The sequence below is a fragment of the Muscardinus avellanarius genome, assembly GCF_963383645.1.
Source record: "Muscardinus avellanarius genome assembly, chromosome: 1".
Taxonomy (NCBI): Eukaryota; Metazoa; Chordata; class Mammalia; order Rodentia; family Gliridae; genus Muscardinus; species Muscardinus avellanarius.
The window spans coordinates 122,757,142-122,781,046 of NC_137786.1; the positions used below are offsets into that span (position 1 = coordinate 122,757,142).

General features: G+C 44.5%; 1 protein-coding gene across 1 annotated transcript; it reads left to right on the forward strand.

Moving 5' to 3' along the window:
* IFT46 (intraflagellar transport 46) lies at positions 1-23,352 on the forward strand (the record flags this gene model as incomplete). Its single annotated transcript, XM_080701323.1, has 11 exons — positions 1-91; positions 3,122-3,201; positions 7,778-7,914; positions 12,301-12,375; positions 12,531-12,624; positions 14,255-14,383; positions 14,869-14,990; positions 16,266-16,332; positions 20,871-20,931; positions 21,171-21,256; positions 23,257-23,352. The coding sequence occupies exons 2-11, from the start codon at positions 3,157-3,159 to the stop codon at positions 23,350-23,352; spliced, it is 912 nt and encodes a 303-aa protein (XP_080557449.1). The 5' UTR covers positions 1-91; positions 3,122-3,156.
* Between the last annotated feature and the right edge of the window lie 553 nt (positions 23,353-23,905).

Genomic DNA, 23,905 nt, shown 5'->3' on the forward strand with positions numbered 1-23,905 from the left:
ATTGTTGAGAATCAGACATATGATGAGCGTCTAGAGCTTAACGACTCTGAAGAGGTTGCAAGTATTTGTACTCCAACCCCAGGACATCAAGGTAAGGAAAGGAGAAATGAATCTCAAATAGCAGGATAGATTCATGTTTGTCTTTAACAAGTCCCCAGTTTATAATAGCAGATGTTGACTTTTAGAATCAAATTACTTCACTTGCCATTGTTTCTTTTTACTAAGAAGGGAGAAATCACAGCTTGCCAATTGTAGGATCTTCAACCCAACTCTCTTACTTTTTTTTTCTCTTTTTTTTGGTGGTATTAGGAGTGGAATCCAGAGGCTTTATACTCCCAGACCTATTTTATACTTTATTTGGAAACAGGGTCTCACTAAGTTGCTGAGAGGCTCACTAAGTAGCCGAGGCTGGCTTTGAACCTGTGCGAATCTCCTGTCTCAGCCTCCCAAGCATGGGGATTACAAGCATGCGCCACCACGCCCGGCTACTCTCTTACCTTTTATTTCATGTTACTGCTCTGCTCATATTTTGCTAGGAGTTCACTGGGTTGGTGATGCTGGGGTTTGAACCCAAGCCTCCGGCATCCTATGCAAATACTCTACTACTGAACTATCCCCCAATCCCTTGTTTAATCTGTCTGTCTTTCTTTTTCTTTCTTTCTTCCTTTCTTTCTTTCTTTCTTTCTTTCTTTCTTTCTTTCTTTCTCTCTTTCTTTCCTCCCCTTTCTTTCTTTCTTTCTTTCTTTCTTTCTTTCTTTCTTTCTTTCTTTCTTTCTTTCTTTCTTTCTGTGGTACTGGGGATTCAACCCAGGGGCATTCTATCTCTGAACTACACCCCAACCCTTTTATTTTATTTTTTGGAAATGGTCTCATTAAGTTGTTGACAGCCTTAATAAATTGCTAAGGCTGACTTTGAATCTGCAGTCCTCCTGTCCCAGCCTCCCAAGCACTAGTCCCAGCCTCCCAAGCACTGTCCCAGCCTCCCAAGCTACTCTACCCGGCTTTTTTCCTCTATTTTTTACTTATCAAAACTGTGTTTTAAGCTGGACATGGTGGCGCACACTTGTAATCCCAGCATTCAGGAGGCTGAGACCAGAGGATTGCGGTTTGCGGACAGCCTCATCTACTTAATGAGGCCCTCTGAAACTCAGTGAGACCCAGTTTCAAAATAAAGAATAAAAAATAGGGCTGGGGGTGTAGTTCAGAGGTCGAATGCCCCTGGGTTCCATTCCCAGACCTGCAAAACAAACAAACAAACAAACAAAAAACTGTGTTTTAAGCCAGGCATGGTGGTGCACACTTGTAATCCCAGCATTTGGGAGACTGAGACTGGAGGATCGTGGTTTGTGGACAGCCTCAGCTACTTAGTGAGGCCCTTTGCAACTCAGGGAGACCTGTTTCAAAATAAAAAATGAAAAATAGGGTTGGGCATGTAGCTTGGAGGTAGAAAGCCCCTGGGTTTCAACCCCAGTACCTCAAAAAAAAAAAAAGAATAAAATCTAAGGCCAAGGTGGAGCAGAGAGGTTGAAGTCCCCTGGGTTCAATTTCTAGTACCATACATTTTTACATATACACACACACACACACACACACACACACATATATGTATGTATGTGTATATATGTGTGTGTGTATATACATATATATGTATGTATGTGTATATGTGTGTGTGTGTGTGTGTGTGTGTGTGTGTATATATATTTTTTTTTTTTAAGCTGGGTATGGTGGTGCACGCTTGTAATCCCAGTACTTGGGAGGCTGAGACAGGAGGATCGTGGGTTTGAAGATAGCGTGAGTAGTGAGACTCATCAACCTAGCAAGACTCTGTTTCAAAATAAAAATAAAATAGGTTTGGGGAAGGAGAAAAAGAATACACATACATATATACACACAAATAAATTTTGTGGTACTGGAAATTGAACCCAGAGTCATTCTACCTCTGAGCTATATCCCCAGTCCAGTTTTATTTCTCATTTGGAAACAGGGCTCACTAGGTTGCTGAGAGCCTCATTAAATTTCTGAGGCTGTTCTTGGACCTGTGATGCTCCAGTTTCAACCTCCCAAGCACTAGAATTACAGGCATCCACTACCATGCCCAGCTTTACTTCTTTATTGGTGGTACTGGGAATTGAACTCTGAGGAATTTTACCTCTGAGCTACATCCCTAGACCAATTTTATTTCTTATATTTTGAAACAGAGTCTCACTGAGTTGCTAAGGTTGGCCTGACATAATTTTTTTGTGTGTGTGGTGTTGGGGATTGAACCCAGGGGCATTCTACCTCTCAGCTACCAGGTACTCCCCCAGCCCAATTTTTTATTCTTTATTTTAAAACAGGATCTCATTAAGTTGCAGAGGGCCTCAGTAAGTAGCTGAGGCTGTCTGCGAACCGCAGTTCTCCGGTCTCAGCCTCTCAAATGCTGGGATTACAAACATGCGCCACCATGACTGGCCAATTTTATTTTATTTATTTATTTATTTATTTATTTATTTATTTATTTATTTTTTCAGGTCTGGGGATGGAACCCAGGGGCATTTGACCTCCAAGCTGCACCCCCTGCCCTATTATTTTATTCTTTATTTTGAAACAGGGTCTCACTAAGTTGTGGAGGGCCTCACTAAGTAGCTGAGGCTGTCCACGAATCACGATCCTCCGGTCTCAGCCTCCTGAATGCTGAGATTACAAGTGTGTGCCACCACGCCCGGCTTATTTTGTTTTTATTTATTTTATTTTATTTTATTTTATTTTATTTTTTTGCGGGTCTGGGGATGGAACCCAGGGGCATTTGACCTCCGGGCTACATCCCCTGCCCTATTTTTTATTCTTTATTTTGAAACCAGGTCTCACTGAGTTGCAGAGGGCCTCACTAAGTAGCTGAGGCTGTCCGCGAACCGCGATCCTCCAGGTCTCAGCCTCCCGAATGCTGGGATTACAAGCGTGCGCCACCACGCCCGGCTTGTTTTTATTTTGAAACAGGGTCTCACTAAGTTGCCAAGGCTGGCCGCGAACCTGAAACCCTTCTTTCTCAGCCTCGTGAGCACTGGGATTATAAGAGTGTGCCACTACACCTGGGTTTAAAATTATTTAAACAATAACCTAAAGGGAAAACTTTTCTTCTAAGGACTCCCTCATTCTGCCCATCTTCCTGGCAAGACTATGGCGGATAACAGCAGCGACGATTACGAAGAGGAAGATAATAAGGTGCAGTATCATTTACAGGTTCACAGAGAGCCCCTGCTTAGGGCTTTGAGTAGCTATGTCAGTGGTTGGAGACCTTTGAGATCATGCTGGAAAATCAAGAGCATAGAACCTTGAGAGAGTGCGTGTGTGTGCGTGTGTGTGTGTGTTGCTAGAGATCAGGGTCTTTCATATGCTAGGCTAGTATTTTACCGCTGATCTATATCCTTGACCCGAGCCTACTACTGCAGCTGACTTTTTGATGAGGAATTTCATATAAAGTAGGCCAGTGTTTCATAAACTTTACTGATTGTAAGAATTAACTGGGATATTTTATTTTTTTGAGACTAGGGTTAGAACCCAGGAGTACTTTGCCACTCTGCTATATCCCAGCTGTGGGTGTGTGGGGGGGGTTGCAGGTGTTAGTGGGCATTGAACCCAGGGGCATTCTACCTCTGAGCCACACTCCCAGCCCTATTTTATTTTTTATTTTGAAACAGGGTCTTACTAGGATTTTGAGAGTCTCACCACTTCCTGAGGCTGTCCTTGATCCTATGATTCTCTTTTATGCCCCTCCCGTATACTGGGAATACAGATGTGTGCCACTGTGTCTGGCTATTCTGGCCCCTTTTATTTTGAGACAGGGTTTTGCTAAGTTGCCCAGACTGGCCTCCTGCCTCAGCCTGCCAAACCGAGAGATCTCTATCTATATATCTGTATCTATATCTATATATAAATATCTCACACACACAAAAATGTATATATATGTATGGATGGATGGATGTATAAAAGCCAGACATGGTGGCTCATGCCTGTACTTGGAAGGCTGAAACGGGAGGCTTATAAGTTCGAGGCCAGCCTCAGCAATTTAGCAAGACTCTGTTTCAAAATAAAAAATATCATATGGCCAGGGGTATAGTGCAGAGGTAGAATTCAGTATTCAATACCAAAAATAAGTAAGCCAGGCGTGATGGTACACACTTGTAATCCTAGTACTTGGGAGGCTGAGACAGGAAGATTGCAGGTTCACGGCCAGTCTCAGCAATTTAGTGATACCCTGTTTCAAAATAAAGAATAAAAAATATGGCTGAGGTTGTAGTTCAGAGATAGAATACCCCTGGGTTCAATCGCTGGTACTGCAAAAAAAATTTTTTTTGTAAAAAGTAAATATTATTCTACTTTCCACCCAGAATATCATGGTAAAAAGCCTGAGATTTTTTTTTTTTTTTTTTTTTTTTTGGTACTGGGGATCCTGGAAACCCTTCTACCTCCGGACTACACTCCCAGACCCATTTTTTTTTTTTTTTTTAATTTGGAAACAGGGTCTCTTAAGCCAGCGAGGCTGACTTTGAACCTGCGCAATCCTCCTGTCTCCGCCTCCCAAGCGCGGGGATTACAAGCGTGTGCCACCACGCCCATCCTAGAATTTTTTTTTAGTAAGTAGTTCAGATAATTCCTACATTAAAGCAAGTTTGGAATCAGTAGTCAAGGCATCTTTTTTCATTGTTAGCACTTGTGATACTGCCAGTATTCTGTGAAAGACATTTTAATTTTGAGGTTTTAAGGCACAGATACCCTGTTAGAGAATTACCCTGTTTCTGAAAGAAAAATGGAAAGACACCTTCATTTCTAGCCAGGTTGGAGTCACACATGTGCTCTGTGTAACAACCATTTATAATTGAGGTACACAATTTAGTGGTTTCATTTTAATTGTCTTTTAATACCAGGAATAGCTGGGTGTGGTGGCACTCACCTGTGATCCCAGTACTTAAAAGGCTCAGACAGGAGAATCACAGGTTTGCGGCTAGCCTCCCCAACTTAGTGAGACCCTTTTTCCAAATAAAAAATAAAATAGGTCTGGGAGTATAGCTCAGAGGTAGAAAGCCTCTGAGTTCAATCCCCAGCAACACACACACACACACACACACACACACACACACACACACACACAGTAGCATTAGAAACTCTGATGAAGAAATACAGGAAGCTATAGACATATGTTTGAAGAAATATAGGAAATTAGAGACATAGACTTCATAAAAAGACTAAAAGGGAGCCGGGCATGGTGGCGCATGCTTGTAATCCCAGCATTAGGGATTCGGGAGGCTGAGACCAGAGGATTGTGGTTCGCGGACAGCCTCAGCTACTTAGTGAAGCCCTCTGCAACTTAGTGAGATCCTGTTTCACAATAAAGAAGAAAAAAATAGGGCAGGAGGTATAGCTTGGAGGTCGAATGCTCCTGAGTTCCCCCCCCAGACCTCCCCACCCCACATACACACTAAAAAAATAGACTGAAAGGTAATATTTGAAGATGGTCCCACTCCATGACCAGTGCACTATGTTAGAATCTTACACACAATGTGATCTCTTAGGCATTTGTCTGGCACATAAAGTCCTCTGACATTATTTCAGGGATTTTGCAAAGGGCAATTGTGAAAAAGCAAAAAATAAATAAGAAAAAGAAAAAAAGAAAAAAGAAAAAGAAAAAAAATGAAGTTTCTCTAAGGTGACCTCCAAGTTTGTTATATTCACCCTAAATTCTTCTAGTCCTCATGCAGTGGTCAGTATCTGAGGCTCGTCCATCTTTCCAGTTTAGTGGGTTCCCAGAAATCCATCTAATGGTGAATAAACTTCAACAGTCAGTATTCTTAAGAGTTGACTTTGCCAAACTGCTTCTTATGTGACCAGGGATAATTTTGACATATGTTGAGTTGAGAAAGAATACTGTAGAAGATTACATTATTATTTTTTGTGATACTGAAGATTGAACCCAGGGGCATTCTACCTCCAGCTACACCCTCGCCCTATTTTATTTTTTATTATTTATTTATTTATTTTTTTTTTGGTGGTACTGGGGGTGGAACCCAGGGGCTTTCTCCCTCCAGGCTATATTCCCAGACCTATTTTATACTTTATTTGGAAACAGGGTCTTGCTAAGTTGCTGAGAACAAATGCTGGGATTACAAGCATGCTCCACCATGCCCAGCTGTATTCTGGACAGTCTTGAAAATTAAATGTGAGATTTTGCTATGATTTTTTTATTAGGATACTCTAGCTTCTTTTCCATTTTATCTTCCTCCATTTTCTTCTAAAATAATTACTTAGAGTTGCCGTTCTCTTCTATAAATTTTATTTTATTTTATTTGTGGTACTGGGGATTGAACCCAAGGGCATTTTACCTCTGAGCTACACTCCCACCCTTATTTTTTTATTTTTTTATTTTTTGCTGTACTGGAGATGGAACCCAGGGCATTCTACCTCTGCTACACCCCAGCCCTTTGTTTTATTCTTCATTTTGAAACAGGATCTCACTAAGTTGCAGAGGGCCTCACTAAGTAGCTGAGGCTGTCCGTTAACTGTGATCCTCCTGTCTCAGCCTCCCAAATACTGGGCTTAGAAGCACCACCACGCCCGGTTCATGTCTTTATCTTTATCTTTATTTTTATTTATTTATTTTGTTTTATTTTATTTTATTTTGCAGTACTGGGGATGGAACCCAGGGACACTATCTCCAAGCTACACCCCCAGCCCTATTTTTTTTTTCCTTTATTTTGAAACAGAGTCTCACTGAGTTGCAAAGGGCCTCACCAGGTAGCTGAGGCTGTCTGTGAACCCGGATCCTCCTGTCTCAGCCTCCCAAATGCTGGGATTACAAGTGTGCGGCACCACGCCTGGTTTATTTTTATTCTTTATTTTGAAACAGGGGAGAGTCTCACTAAGTAGCCGAGGCTGGCCACAAACCTGTAATCCTTCTGTCTCAGCCTCCCAAGTACTGAAATTACAAGTGTGTGCCACCATGTCCAGCTGGAAAGTCTAAATTTTATTTTATTTTAATTAATTAATTAATTTATTTATTTATTTCAGTACTAGGGATGGAACCCAGGGGCATTCTACCTTCAAGCTACACCCCCAGCCCTATTTTTTTTTTTAAAAACAGGGTCTCACTGAGTTGCAAAGGGCCCCACTAAGTAGTAGCTGAGGCTGTCCACAAACTTGGATCCTCCTGTCTCGCCTGCCGAATGCTGGGATTACAAGAGTGCACCACCACGCCTGGTTTATGGAAAGTCTACATTTTAGATCGAAACTTTTAAGATTAAGTTTATACAGAGATGGCAAGATCTCCCAAGTAGTAGGTACAATAGGTATAACTTGCATAGAGTTTGTACCCCAGCCTCAAGTAGGTGAATATGGTTCTAGAAAGTGGGGACTGACGTTCAATATGGTTACACACGCTTGTAATCCCAGTACTTGGGAGGCTGAGACAGGAGGATCTGCAGCTTTGCAGCCAGCCTCAGCTACTTCGTGAGGCCCTCTACAACTTAGTCCCTGTTTCAAAAATAAAGAGTAAAAAATGGGGCTGGGAGTATAACTCAGAGGTAGAATGCACCTGAGTTCAATCCCAGTACTGGAAAAAAAAAAAGTGGGGACCGACTTAGAGCTGAGAAGCAAAAAGCTCTCATGCTCTTTTCGGGAAGAACCACCTTCTCTTTCTGGCGATTAGGTGCCTGGTGTGGAGGGAGCTGTTCAGAGTGCTTTGAGACTGGGCCTGTATATACTCAATTTCTCATAACCTCTCTCTGCCTGCCCTGTCCTATCCCAGCAGAAGAAGAAGCCCTCACAGTTGACACCTCAGCGGGGCTTTAGTGAAAATGATGATGACGACGATGACGACGACTCATCTGAAACTGATTCTGATGAAGATGATGATGACGAAGAGCACGGAGCTCCTCTGGAAGGGTGAGGGAGGGCCCCTCACCAAAGTCACGCAAGCCAAGGAGGAAACGTCTCCCTTAGACGCTGGGCTGGGCCAGGCTCAGCAAGCATGCCCGTGACCCAGGACTTGGGAGGCCGAGACAGGAGGATCGAAGTTCACGGCCAGCCTCAGAAATTTAGTGAAGCCCTTTGCAACTCAGTGAGACCCTGTTTCAAAAAATAAAGAATAAGCCGGGTGTGGTGGTGCACGCTTGTAATCCCTGCACTTGGGAGGCGGAGACAGGAGGATCACGCAGGTTCGAAGCCAGCCGTGCTGGCTTAAGAGACCCTGTTTCCAAATAAAAAAGTATAAAAATAGGTATGGGAATGTAGCCCGGAGATAGAAGGGTTTCCAGGAACCCCAGTACCACCAAAAAAAAAAAAAAAGAATAAGCCGGGCGTGGTGGTGCACACTTGTAATCCCTGTGCTTGGGAGGCAGAGACAGGAGGATCACACAGGTTCGAAGTCAGCCGTGCTGGCTTAAGAGACTCTGTTTCCAAATTTTAAAAAAAGTATAAAAAATAGGTGTCTGGGAGTGTAGCCCGGAGGGAGAAGGGTTTCCAGGAACCCCAGTACCACCAAAAAATAAACAATAGGGGGGGTATAGCTCAGAGGTAGGATGCCCCTGGGTTTCATCGCCAGTACTGAAAAAAAAAACCAAAAAAAACAAAAAAAAAAGACAAAATAAGACTGGGGACATAGCTCATAGCTCAGAGGTAGAATACCCTGGATTCTTTCCCCAGTAACAAAAGATAAAAACAAAACAAAAAAAAAACTGTGTTTGTCTGGGCTCAGTGAGCACACCTGTGATCCTAGTACGTAAGAGGCTGAGATGAGAGGATTGCAGATTGAAGCCTCCTTCAGCAATTTATTTATTTATTTTGGTGGTACTGGGGGTGGAACCCAGGGGCTTTTCTACCTCCAGGTATACTCCCAGACCTTTTTTATACTTTATTTGGAAACAGGCTCTCACTAAGTTGCTGAGAGCCTCACTAAGTAGCTGAGGCTGGCTTCGAACCTGTGCGATCCTCCTGTCTCAGCCTCCCAGTGTTGGGATTATAACTTGCGCCAGCATGCCTGGCCTTCCCCTCAGCAATTTAGCAAGACTTCGTTACAAAATAAAAAATAAAATAGGGCTGGGGGAATAGCCTAGAGGTAGAGCACTCCTGTGTTCAACCCCTAGCACCAAAAAAAATTTTTTTTTTAAATCTCTGGGCTTAGGGTGTACTGAATGACAGAGACTGTGATTAACATATGTAATGTTATGGGTTCAAGTCTCTAGCACCAACAAGGAAAAGAAGAGGGAAATATCTTGTTGACCTTTTCATATCCCTTTTGTATTGAAAAAGGAAAACAATTGATGCTATGTTCATGGCGAGGGGTATTAGGGATTGAACCCAGAAGAATTCTACCTCCAAAATAACCTTTTTTATTTTTCGTTTTGAAGCAGACTGTCTCTAGGTTGCTGAGAGAGTATCAGTAAGTTGCTGAGGCTGGTCTTGAGCCTTCTGTCCTCCTACTTCAGCCTCGCAAATGCTGTGATTATAGGCATGCACCATGCCCGGTTTATGCTACTTTTTTTATTTGGGTGATACTGGAGATTGAGCCCAGGGGCATTCTATCTCTGTGCTACACCCCCAGACTTACATTATTTTTATTTTGAAACAGGGTCTCACTAGGTTTTTGAGAGTCTCACTACTTGCTGGAGGTTGTCCTTGAACCTGTGATCCTCCTATCTCAGTCTCTCAAGTACTGGAATTAGAGGCATATACCAGTATGCCTGTCTTTAGGCTACATTTTATTGTATTTATTTATTGGTACTGGGGATGGAACCTAGGAGCATTCTACCTCCAACCTATACCCCCAGCCCGATTTTTTATTCTTAGGAAACAAAGTCTCAGTAAGTTGTGCAGTGCCTAAGTAGCTGAGGCTGGCTATGAACCATGAGCCTCCTGTCTCAGCCTACCAAATGCTGGGATTACAAGCATGTGCTGCCACACCTGGCTTTTATTCCTTTTTTTTTTTTTTTTTTTTTTTTTGGTGGTACTGGGGGTGGAACCCAGAGGCTTTCTACCTCTGGGCTATACTCCCAGACCTACTTTATATTTTATTTGGAAACAGGGTCTCACTAAGTTGCTGAGAGCTTCACTAAGTAGCTGAGGCTGGCTTCGAACCTGTGCAATCCTCCTGTCTCAGCCTCCCAAGTGCAGGTATTACAAGCATGCGCTACCACGCCTGGCTTATTCTTTTATTTTGAAATAGGGCCTCACCAAGTTGCTGAAGCTGTCCATGAACCTGCAATCCTCCTGTCTCAGCCTCTCAAGAACTGGGGTTACAAGTGTGGGTCACTACATCCAGCTGTAGACTACATTTTGTGTGTGTGTTGCTGGTGATAGAACCCAGGGCCATTCTACCTCTGAGCTATACTCCCAGCCCAATTTTTTATTCTTTATTTTGAAACAGGGTTTCACTAAATTGTGGATGGCCTCAGTAAGTAGCTCAGGCTGGCCGTAAACCTGGATCCTTCTGTCTCAACCTCCCAAGTACTGGGATTACAAGCATGAGTCACCATGCCTGGCTGTAGACTACGTTTTTTTTTTTTTTGTTTTGTTTTTTGTTTTTTTTCTTTGATACTGGGGTTCCTGAAAACCCTTCTACCTCCGGGCTACACTCCCAGACCTATTTTTTATATTTTTATTTGGAAACAGGGTCTCGTAAGCCAGAGTGGCTGGCTTCGAACCTGCGTGATCCTCCTGTCTCTGCCTCCCAAGCGCGGGGATTACAAGCGTGCGCCACCACACCCGGCTATGTAGGCTATGTTTTAACATAAAAAAATTGTGTTTGGAGCCAGGCATGGTGGTGCACGCTTGTAATCCCAGCATTCGGGAGGCTGAGACTGGAGGATCACGGTTTGCGGACAGCCTCAGCTACTTAGTGAGGCCCTCTGCAACTTAGTGAGACCCTGTTTCAAAATAAAGAATAAAAAAAAAATAGGGCAGGGGGTGTGGCTTGGAGGTCAAATGCCCCTGGGTTCCATCCCTAGACCTGCAAAAAAAAAATTGTGTTTGGAGCCAGGAGTGGTGGCACATGCCTATTATCCTAGTACTTGGGAGGTTGAGACAGGCAGATCACATTTTCAAGGCCATCCTGGGCAACTTAGCAAGAACATGCTTGTCTCAAAATAAAATAAGCCAGGTGTGGTGGCACATGCCTGTAGTTCCAGTACTTGGGAGGCTGAGATAGAAGGATCGTAGTTTTATGGCCAGTGGCTGCTACTTAGTGAAGCCCTCTATAACTTAGTGAGACTCTGTTTCAGAGATAAAGAATAGCTAGCTGGGTATGGTGGCACATGTTTGTAATCCCAGTAGTTGGGTGGCTGAGACAGGAGGGTTGCAAGTTCACTGCCAGCCTTAGCTACTTAGTGAGGCTCTCTGTACCTTAGTGAGACCTTATTTCAAAATAAAAAATAAAAAATACGCCCCTGGGTTCCATCCCCAGTACCACAATAAATAAAATAAATAAATAAATAAATAAATAAATAAATAAATAAATAAATAAGGCTGGAGGTGTAGTGCGGAGGTAGAATGCCCCTAGGTTCAATCCCCAGTAATGGAAAAAATAATTAATTAAAAGAAAAGCTGGGCGTGGTGGCACACACTTGTAATCCCTGTGCTTGGGAGGCAGAGACAGGAGGATCGCGCAGGTTTGAAGCCAGCTGCACTGACTTAAGAGACCCTGTTTCCAAATAAAAATATAAAAAAAAAATAGGTGTCTGGGAGTGTAGCCCAGAGGTAGAAGGGTTTCCAGGAACCCCAGTACCACCAAATAAATAAATAAATAAATAAATAAATAAAAGAAATAGTCGGGCGTGATGGTGCACTCTTGTAATCCCTGTGCTTGGGAGGCTGAGACAGGAAGATCGTACAGGTTCGAACCCGGCTGCAGCTACTTAGGTTCTCAGCAATTTAGCGAGACGCTGTTTCCAAATAAAACATAAAATAGGTCTGGGCGTATAGCCCGGAGGTAGAAAGCCTCTGGGTTCCACCCTCAATACCACCAAAAATAAGTAAATAAATGGGACTAGAGGTATAGCTCAGTGATAGAGTGCTCCCCGGGTTTAATCCCCAGTACCCGCGCATAAACACAAATTCTATTTTGGATTTTCTGCTGTCTTGTCCTTCTTCAGTATCAGAGATCATTGAGAGCGAATTATAATTTGCTTTGTCGTTGCCTTGCAAGCCTCCAGAAAAGGCAGATGTGGGAGGGACAGAGCTAGGTTCGGGGTCAGAGTAGTGCACAGGTTGGCCAGAGTTCTGCCATCTCCCATCTTCTGAGGCCACTGCGAACGAACTGTGGTCTGCTCTCCTCAGGGCCTACGATCCTGCAGACTATGAACATCTGCCAGTGTCTGCTGAGATTAAGGAACTCTTCCAGTACATCAGCAGGTGAGAGCGAGGGCTTGCCACCAGGCCCATTTTCCCCGCCTGCCCCAAACCTTTCCACTCCCAACTTGGAAACACGACTAATTTCCCTAGAGTTTTAAAAGCCTTAATAGTAACTTCTCTGACTGCCTCCCCCTTCCCTTGGCAATATCTTTTAGGTACACACCTCAGCTGATTGACCTGGACCACAAACTGAAACCTTTCATTCCTGATTTTATCCCGGCCGTCGGGGATATTGATGCATTTCTAAAGGTATAGTCAGCGCACCCTAAAAACGGCGCATTTGTTGTGACCCCTCTATTCTAACAGTTTGGCTCAGTTCTTCGACTATTTTCAGCTACCTTAATAAATCATCTTCATTTCACTGGTATTCTTAACCTTTCTCTCTTCTGTAAATTAGACTCATTATCACTAATAAGTTATTATTTCATTGTGTATTTGCACATCATCAAATACATTTGCTTCCTAATTATCCATGAATTCAGCTCCTATATATGATTTTTTTCCCTAGATAATGTTTAGCACAGTAAACATTATTTTAAGCATGCTATTTTGTATTTGTGATCCTGGGGATTGAACTCAGGGGAATTCTCTCTTCAAGCCCTACCTCCAACCCTTTGTATTGTTTTTATATTTATTTATTTATTTATTTATTTATTTATTTATGTATTTGCAGCACTGGAGATGGAACACTGGGGCAGTCTACCTCCAAGCTACACTCCCAGCCTTATTTTTTATTCATTTTTTTATTTTTTATTTTTGTAGTACTATTTATTCTTTTTTATTTTTTATTTTTGTGCTACTGGGGATGGAACCCAGGGACATTCTACCTCTGAGCTAAACCCCCAGCCCTGTTTTTTAATTCTTTAGTTTGAAACAGGGTCTCACTGAGTTGCAAAGGGGCTCACTAAGTAGCTGAGGCTGTCTGAGAACTGTGATCCTCCTGTCTCAGCCTCCCAGATGCTGGTATTACAAGCATGCACCACCACGCCCGACTTATTTTATATTATTTATTTATTTATTTATTTATTTATTTATTTATTTTTCACAGTACTGGCTAGGGATGGAACCAAGGGGCATTCTACCTTCGAGCTACACCCTCAGCCCTACTTTTTATTCTTTTCTTTTTTTTTTCTTTCTCTTTTTCTTTTTTTGTGGTACTGGGGATATAACCCAGGGGCCTTCTACCTCCAGGATACACTCCTAGACAGATATATATATATATATATATATATATATATATATATATATTTTTTTTTTTTTTTTTTTTTTTTTTTTTTTGTGGTACTGGGGGTGGAACCCAGAGGCTTTCTACCTCCGGGCTATACTCCCAGACCTATTTTCTATTTTATTTGGAAACAGGGTCTCACTAAGTTGCTGAGAGCCTCACCAAGTAGCTGAGGCTGGCTTCGAACCTGTGCGATCCTCCTGTCTCAGCCTCCCAAGCGTGGGGATTAAAAGCGTGCGCCACCATGCCCGGCTGACCTATTTTATATTTTATTTGGAAACAGTGTCTCTTAAGCTAGCTGAGGCTGGCTTCGAACTTGCATAATCCTCCTTTCTCAGCCTCCCAAATGCTGGGATTACAAGTGTGCGGCCACACCCGGCGTTATTTTTTGTTTTGATACAGGGTCTTGCTAGGTTGCTGAGAGCTTCACTGCATTGCTGCAGCTGTCCTCAAACCTGTGTTCCTTCTGTCTCAGCTTCCCAAATACTAGGAGTACGGGTGTGTGCCACCACGCCTGACTTCAAGCATGCTGTTTAATACTAGAAATAATGATGAGCCTAAAGATTTCCTTTCAGCTTATTGGAAACAGCAGCAGGTGTGGCCTTTTATGGTCCTCCCATATTTCTCTCTGTTTCCTACCTTTCTTTTAACCAGGTCCCACGTCCTGATGGAAAGCCTGACAACCTTGGCTTATTGGTGTTGGATGAACCTTCTACAAAGCAGTCAGACCCGACAGTGCTCTCACTGTGGTTAACAGAGAATTCTAAGCAGCACAACATCACAGTAAGATCCTGGCCTTGTGCAGATGCAGCGGGGAGGGTGGCCCAGAACGGAGGCCTCGCTAGCAGAGTAAAGTTGACTTCCTGCCTGTCCGAAGAGATGGATGTGACTTCAGGACAGCCTCTGATTTTGTTTGTTTGTTTGACAGTACTGAGGATCAAATCCAGGGCCTCAACCACACTAGGCAAGCACTCTACACTGACCTACATCCCCAGCCCTAGTCATTTTATAAAAAACAAGTGTACCTGGTGTGGTGGTTCACGCCTATGATCTCAGTACTTGGAAGGCTGAGACAGGAGGATCGTAGGCTTGAGGACAGCCTCAGCAAGTAGTGATACTCTCATCAACCTATTGAGACCCTATTTCAAAATAAAAATAAAACAGGGCTGGGGTGTATCTCGGAGATAGAATACCCCTGGGTTCAATCCCCAGCACACAGACCCAAGAAACTACTTCGATTCTGTCAGCCAGCTTTCTTATTTTTCTAGCAACATATGAAAGTGAAGAGCCTGGAGGATGCAGAGAAGAATCCCAAAGCCATTGACACGTGGATCGAGAGCATCTCAGAGTTACACCGTTCTAAGCCCCCTGCCACGGTGCACTACACCAGGTAGGAGCCAGCACAGCCTTCACTACAGCAGCCCGTAGCAGCCGTCACCACCACGAGCCATTGCTTCTGAGGCCCAAAGCCTGGGGGCAAATTTGTTTAACCTGAGGTTCAAAACACTACATTTTCACCATATGTTTTGTTTGTTTGTTTTATTTTGGTGTTTTGATTTTTGTTTCTGCTTTTTGGTACTAGGGATTGAACCCAGGGGCTTTCTACCTCCAAACTACAACCCCCCAACCCTTTTTTTTTAAGTTTGAAACAAGGTCTCACTAAGTTGCTGAGGTCTCACTATGTAGCTGAGGCTGGCCTCAGTCCTCCTGCCTCAGCCTCCCAAGTACTAGGTGAGCACCACCATCCACCAAGCCTGGCATAGGTTCCTTGTTCTTTTTTTTTTTTTTTTTGGTACTGGGAACCTGGGGGCATTGTACCTCTGAGCTACACCCCAGCCCTACTTTTTAGTCTTTTTATTTTATTTATGTATTTATTTACTTATTTCGGTACCTGGGATAGTACCCAGGGGCATTCTACCTCCGTGCTACACTGTCAGCCCTATTTTTTATTATTTATTTTGGAACAGGGTCTCGCTGAGTTGCAGAGGGCCTCACTAGGTAGCTGAGGCGGTCCTTGAACTGTGATCCTCTGGTCTCAGCCTCCCAAATGCTGGGATTACAAGCGTGCACCACCATGCCCAGCCTAGTCTTTTTATTTTTATTTATTTATTTATTTATTTATTTTTTGGTGGTACTGGGGTTCCTGGAAGCCCTTCTACCTCTGGGCTACACTCCCAAACCTATTTTATATTTTTGAAACAGGGTCTCTTACGCCAGCGCGGCTGGCTTCGAACCTGCGCAATCCTCCTGTCTCCGCTTCCCAAGCGCCGGGATTACAAGCGTGCGCCACCATGCCCGGCCTAGTCTTTTTATTTTTGAAGCAGGGTCTCACTGAGTTACAAAGGGCCTTGCTAAGTAGCTGAGGCTGTCCGTGAACCACCATCCTCCCGAATGCTGGGATTACGAGTGTGCGCCACCACGCCCAGCTTCACCATATTTTTTTGCAGTGGGCAGCTGCTGACTCAGAGTGCAGATGTAATGAAATGTCTTTGCTGTCACCAATTAGCCAGCTCCTCCAAACCCAAGCCTGGGTGGATTTGGTTTGCCCAGTCAAGGTTTTTCTGAAATCCTGAGGTCCTCTCCTTCACCCTGGAAGCCTAAATCAGGAAGTTGAGATGTCATTCATCAATCTTTGCTTCCTGTTCATTTACCTCCATATCCCTAGGCCCATGCCTGACATTGACACCCTGATGCAGGAATGGTCCCCAGAGTTTGAAGAGCTTTTGGGCAAGGTGAGTGGAATACGGCAGGAGGTAAGAAACGGTTACGTTCATTCTATTGCCCAGTATTTCTTCTCTACCTACATTATGATTACACTGACTTTGTTTGGGAGGGTACTGGGGATTGAACCCAGTGCATTTTACCTCTGAAATACACCCCCAGCCCTATTTATAATTTTGTTTAATTAAAAAAATTAAAAAAAAAATTTTTTTTGTGGAACTGGGGGTGGAATCCAGGCACTTTTCTACCTCCAGACTATACTGCCAGACCTATTTTATACTTTATTTTGAAACAGGGTCTCACTAAGTTGCTGAGAGTCTCACTGAATAGCTGAGGCTGGCTTCAAATCTGTGCGATCCTCCTGTCTCAGCCTCCCAAGCTCAGGGATTACAAATGTGTGTGCTACCATGCCTGGCTCTATTTTTTATTTTGAAACAGTCTCACTAGGTTGCAGAGCGCCTTGCTATACAGTTGCTGAGGCTGGCCGCAAACCTGCTGTCCTCCTGTCTCAGCCTCTCAAGTATTAGAATTACAGGTGTGGTCCACCACACCTTGGCTACATTGAATTTTCTTTTTTTGCCTTACTGGGGATTGAACCCAGGAGCATTCTACTTCATTTTGAAACAGCATCTCACTAAGTTGTGTAGGGCCTCACTAAGTAGCTGAGGCTGTCTGCGAACCGCAATTCTCCTGTCTCAGCCTCCTGAATGCTGGGATTTCAAGTGTGGGCCATTACACCCAGCTTCTACATTGGCTTTTTTTGGTACTAGGGGTGGAACCCAAAGGCTTTCTACCTCCAGGCTATACTCCCAGACCTATTTTATACTTTATTTGGAAACAGGGTTTCACTAAGTTGCTGACAGCCTCACTAAGTAGCTAAGGCTGGCTTCAAACCTATGTTATCCTCCTGTCTCAGCCTCCCAAGCGCTGGGATTACACGTGTGTGCCACCACGCCTGGCTTTGACTTTTTTTTTTTTTTTTGGTATTGGGTATTGAACCCAGGAGCATTCTACCTCCATGTTACACCCCCAGCTCAATTTCATTTTATTTATTTATTTATTTATTTATTTATTTAATTTGTGTGGTACTGGGGATGGAACGCAGGGGCATTCTACCTCCGAACTACAGCCCAGCCCTATTTTTTAGTCTTTTTATTTTTGAAACAGGGTCTCACTGAGTTATGAAGGGCCTCGCTAAGTAGTTGAAGCTGGCTGTGAGCCATGCTCCTCTGGTCTCAGCCTCCCAAATGTTGGGATTACAAGTGTGCGCCACCACGCCCGGCTCATTTTATTTATTTTTTACACTAGGGTCTCGCTGGGTTGCTGAGGCTGTCCTCAAGCCTGCAATTCTCCTGTCTCGGCCTGCTAAGTACTGGGATTACAGGTCTGTATCATCATCCCAAGTTTACACTGACTTTTTTTTTTTTTTTTTTGGTGGTGGTGGTACTGGGCTTCCTGGAAGCCCTTCTACCTCTGTCTGGACTACGCTCCCAGACCTATTTTTATACATTTTTTAAAAATTTGGAAACAGGGTCTCTTAAGCCAGCGCGGCTGGCTCTGAACCTGCGCGATCCTCCTGTCTCCGCCTCCCAAGCGCGGGGATTACAAGCGTGCGCCTCCACGCCCGGCTTACATTGACTTTTAATTGAAGTATATCACACAATCAGAATGGTAACTATAAAGCCAGGCGTGCTGGTGCATGCTTGTTAGTGAGGCCCTCTGCAACTTAGTGAGACCCTGTCTCAAAGTAAAAAATGGGGCAGGGGGTGTATACCTCGGAGGTTGAATGCCAGTGGGTTCCATCCCTAGACCGCAAAAAAAAACAAAGAAAAAGTTACCCAGGAATGATATAGTTGGAAGGATACAGTTACCATTTTTTTTCTACAATTTAGTGAGACCCTGTTTCTTTCTTTCTTTCTTTTTTCAGTACTGAGCTGGAACCCAGGCTGAAACAGGGTGTCACAGAGTTGCAAAGGGCCTAAATAGCTGAGGTTGAGGTTGTCTGCGAACTGCGATCCTCCTGTCTTAGCCTCCCAAATGCTGGGATTACAAATGTGCGCCACCAAGTTTGGCTACCCTGTTTCAAAGTAAAGAATAAAAAACAGGGCTGGGGATGTAGCTGGGAAGTAGATGCCCCTGGGTTCCAGTCCCCCGGTACCACAACAAAAGAAAAGAGAAGAGAAGAGTAGAGAAAGAGAGAGAGAGAAAAAAAAAGGAAGGAAGGAATGAAGGAATGGAGGGAGGGAGGGAGAGAGGGAGGGAGGGAGACGGTGAAGGGTCTTAGATGGCGTGGTGGTGCACACTTGTAATCTCAGTACTTTGGAGGCTGAGACAGGAGGATTGTAGGTTCATGGCCAAGTTCAGCCTTATAGCCCTCCACAACTTAGTGAGACCCTGTTGTTTAAAAAAAAAAGGGGGGGGGGCTGGGGGTTTAGCTGAGAGGTAGATGCCCCTAGTTCTATCCCCAGTCCCACACACAAAAAAAGAAGTGTCACGTTTTTTCTCGTATGGGGAAGCTAGGGAGTAATCCAAACACCAGAGGAACTTGCGATAATGAAGGAGAAACCTCCGTGGAGCCAGGGATGCGGTCTTGGGGAGAAGAGGGGGAAAGGGAGAATCAATGGAGGAGCCACTTCCATTGATGTTAGGTACATATTTGAAAATACCAATGTCAATTTCAATACCAGTGCCAATCTCAATATTATAAATGGGAAAGAGGGGTGGAGAATGGGAGGGCAGAAAGCCCATCAAGTGCTGTGTGTGCGTATGTCCCTGTCACTGTGAACCACATTGGAATGTGAGACTAATGCACCAGTAAAAATATAAAAATACATAGAAATAAAAATGCTGGGTGTGGTGGTGCACGTTTGTAATCCCAGTACTTGGGAGACTTAGGAAGATCTCAGGTTAGTGGCCAGCCTCAGTTACTTAGTGAGGCTCTCTGCAACTTAGTGAGACCCTATTTCAAAATAAAGAATAAAAAATAGGGCTGGGAGCCAGGTGCGATGGCACACACTTGTAATCCCAGCATTTTGAGAGGCTGAGTCAGGAGGATCCAGATTCCTTGACAGCCTCAGCTATTTAGGGAAGTCCTTTGCAACTCAGGGAGACCCTATTTCAAAATAAAGAATAAAAAATAGGGCTGGGGGTGTAGCTCAGAGGTAGAATGCCCCTGAGTTCCATCCCCAGTACTGGGAAAAAAAAAAAAAAAATAGGGTTGGGAGTGTAGCTTCGAGGGAGAAAGCCTCTGGGTTCCATTCCCAGTTCTGCAAAACTTAAATAAAATAAAATAGGTGTGGGGGTGTAGCCCACAGGTACAAGGCCCCTGAGTTTCACCCCCAGTACCACACACAAAAAAAAATAAAGAGTGTGGAGCCGGGGTGGTGGGGTGGTGGTGCACACTTGTAATCCCAACATTCGGGAGGTGAAGACCAGAGGATCCCGGTTTGCAGACAGCCTCAGTTACTAGGCGAGACCCTTCACAACTCAGTGAAACCCTGTTTCAAAAATAAAGAGAAGCCGGGTGTGGTGGTGCACGCTTGTAATCCCAGCATTCGGGAGGCTGAGACTGGAGGATCACGGTTTGCAGACAGCCTCAGCTACTTAGTGAGGCCCTCTGCAACTCAGTGAGACCCTGTTTGAAAATAAAGAATAAAAAAAAAAAAAAAACAGAGCCGGGCGTGGTGGTGCACACTTGTAATCCCAGCGCTTGGGAGGCTGAGACAGGAGGCTTATATAGGTTTGAAGCCAGCCTCAGCTACTTAGTGAGGCTCTCAGCAACTTAGTAAGACCCTGTTTCCAAATAAAGTATAAAATAGGTCTGGGGTATAGCCCAGGGGTAGAAAAGCCCCTGGGTTCCACCCCCAGTACCACAAAATAAATAAGTCAGTATACCTGTATCCTAAGCATCCTCCTATCTCAGCTCATCCTCCTGTCTCAGCTTCCCAAGTACTGGGATTAAAGGTGTGTGCCACTGCACCTGACTTCATTTTCCCTTAATAAAGACCCTATCTCGCGGGGTGCGGTGGCACACACTTGTAATCCTTGCGCTTGGGAGGCTGAGACAGGAGGATCGCGCAGGTTCGAAGCCAGCCTCAGCTGTTTTAAGAGACCCTGTTTCTGGGGAGTTGGCCAGCGCCACCCTCCTCCCTCATGCCATTTTAGCATGGGTCTGTAACTGTTTTCTGTATTTCTATTTTTTGTATTTCTGTCTTTTTAATAAACTTCTTTAAATCTTCAAAAAACAAAAAGAGACTCTGTTTCCAAATAAAATATAAAATAGGTCTGGGAGTGTAGCCCAGAGGTAGAAGGCCCCTGGGTTCCATCCCCAGTACCACCAAAAATAAAAATAAAAAATAAATAAAAAAATAAAGACCCTATCTCCAAGTACAGTCCCATTCTGAGAGCTAGAACCTCAGCCTGGGAATGTGGGGAAGACACAGTTCTGCCATGATGCATGTCTTACACTAGCTGTTTTATCAGAGAGCCTTGATGCTGGGCTCCGAGGCTCTTGTGCCTTTTGACGTCGTCTATCCTCTGGCTCTTCCAGGTGAGCCTGCCCACAGCAGAGATGGACTGCAGCCTGGCCGAGTATATTGACATGATCTGTGGTAAGCTTGGTCCTCTCCCAGCCCCACTCTGGCAGGCGTGGGAAGACTGCACCTTAACCTAGGGCTTTCACTGGAGCCAGCTGAGCTGTGTGGCAGCCCGCGGGCCTTGGGACTCGTGTGACTGCGGGTTGGTCCACAGCAGCTCATCCTGTCTGGGAGGGCTTTGGCATCCTAAACAAGCACCTCCCAATCCCCAGGGTCGGTCTGGTTCTGTTCCTGGGAGTCACTTTTTGTTTCAGCCATCCTGGACATCCCTGTCTACAAGAGTCGGGTTCAGTCCCTTCACCTGCTGTTTTCCCTTTACTCAGAATTCAAGAACTCACAGGTGAGAGCCCCACAGTGCTGGGCCTGCGTGCCTGGCCCTGCCTGGGCCACACTGCCCCACCCAGGAGCAAGAGCAGCAGAGGAGGCCGAGGCCGGGAAGTGGGGGGATGTGGGCTCAGGCGGAGCGCAGTGGGAGGGTCTGGAGGGCCCCTGCTCACAGGAGAACCAGGTGGCCTAAGGAACACAAGGAGTGAAAAGGGGGCATTTTTGAAGGAAGTGGAGCAGCTCTCTATCAGAGACAACACAGGGTATTGGTTTTGAAAGCAGAACTGAGAAAAAAATTGGAGCTTGAAGTGTTTTTGTTTCTTTTTTTAATGGTACTGGGCAGTAAGCCAGGGCTCTTCTATCTCCAGGCTATACCCCAGACCTTATTTGTTTATTTATTTATTTATTATTTTATTTTATTTTGGTGCTGGGGATGGAACTCAGGGTCATTTTATCTCTGAGCTACATTCACAGCCCTGTTTTATTCTCACTCTTATTTTGAAACGGTCTCACTGAGTTGATGAGAGTCTCACTACTTGTTGAGACTATTCTGGAACCAGTGATCTTCCTGTCTCAGCCTACCAAGTACTGGCATTACAGGCATGGACCACCACGCCCAGTCTTGCTTTTTCTTTTGTGGTACTAGTAATATGGATTACACTCTCAACCATATTTTTAATTTTTAATTAATTAATTCATTTTTTGCAGCACTGGGGATGGAACCCAGGGGCATTCGACCTCCGATCTACACCCCTAGCCCTATTTTTTATTCTTTATTTTGAAACAGGGTCTCACTGAGTTGCAAAGGGCCTCACTAAGTAGCTGAAGCTGTCCTCAAATCCTCCTGTCTCAGCCTCCTGAATGCTGGGATTACAAGTGTGTGCCATCACGCCTGGCTCCGGCTTATTCTTTATTTTTGAAAAGGGGTCTCACTAAATTGTGAAGGATCTTACCAAGTACCTGAGACTAGCCTCGAACCTGGGTTCTCCTGTCTCACCCTCCCGAGGCCTGGGATTATAAGCATGTGCCATTATACCAGCTTTTTTCTTTTTCTTTTTTGTGGTACTGGGGGTACCAGAACCCAGGGGCTTTTCTACCTCCAGGCTATACTCCTAGACCTATTTCATACTTTATTTGGAAACAGGATCTTATTAAGTTGCTGAGAGCCTCACTAAGTAGCTGAGGCTTCAAACCTTTGTGATCCTTCTGTCTCAGCCTCCCAAGTACTGGGATTACAAGTATGTGCCACCATACCCAGCCTTATTTTTTGTTTTTGTGACAGGGACAGGTACTGGGGATGGAACCCAGGGGCTTTCTACCTCCAAGCTGCACCCCTCAGCCCCATTTTTAAATCTAGTGTTTTGAGACACTAGGTTGCTAAGAGTCTCTGTATTTGCAGAGGCTGTCCTTAAACCTGTGATCCTCCTGTCTCAGTCCCCAAATACTGGGATTACAGGTGTACGCCACCATACCCAGCTGGGTTTATGCACCAACACACCCAGCTTAAAGTTTTTTGTTGTTTTTTGTAGTACTGGGGATTGAACACAAGGTCATTCTACCTTTGAGCTATACCCCTGGCCCTATTGTATTGTTTATTTTGAAATAGGGTCTCACTAAGTTGCTAAGAGACTTGCTGAATTGCTGACTCTGGACTCTAACCTGTGATCCTCCTGTCCCAGCCTCCCTATACTAGGATCAGCTTAAAGTTTTTTTGTTGTTGTTTTTTGCGGTACTGGGGATGGAACCCAGAAGCATTCTACCTCTGAACTACACCCCCAACCCTATTTTTTAGTCTTTATTTTGAAACAGGGTCTCACTGAGTTGCAAAGGGCCTCACTAAGCAGCTGAGGTTGATTGCGAACCATGATCCTCCTCTCTCAGCCTCCCAAATGCTGGGATTACAAGCATGCTCCACCACGCCCAGCTTTAAAGAGTTTTTGAAAAAGTTAGTTCTTGGTAAAATGTAGCAACCAGCATATCCCAAGTACTCAAAGTCTCTCTCCCCTTTCTTCATAGCATTTTAAAGCTCTTGCTGAAGGCAAGAAAGCCTTCACTCCTCCATCCAATTCCACCTCCCAGGCTGGAGATGCAGAGACATTGACCTTCAGCTGAGCTCCTCCGCGGCAGCTGTTTCCAGGCTGGGGTGGAGAGTCTTGTCACCACCTGGTGTCCACCAGCCCTGCAGCTGGGCTCTGGGCAGTATGCATGTTCGTGTGCCAGAGAGCATGTCACACGTCTGTCTCAGGTCGCCTTTCCGGGTGACCGCTGGGGATTTGAGTTAGAAGAATTGAATTTCTGAGATCTCTCAGCACACAGGTTGGGAGGGAAGTTTAAAAGGTGTTCTTTTGGGGATAGGCATGGAATTGTTTTCTTTCATTCTTAAAGCTAGTTGGCAGTGATTTTACAAATAAAATGCTGTGTCAGGCTGTGACATGGTGTATATGTATCTGGCTTTCCGCCGTGGTTCCTGGGTCATTCTTCTGTTGCCTTTACTATTCCTAGAAGACTGTCCAGCTGCGGGCCTCAGAGCCAAGTTGTCCGTCTCTTGCTTTATGCCCTCCCCTTAAGCTGCTCCTTTTTTGTATGTTTGTGGTACTGGGGATGGAACCCAGGGGCCTTCTACCTCCAACTGCACCCCCCAGCCCTATTTTTAAATCTTTATTTT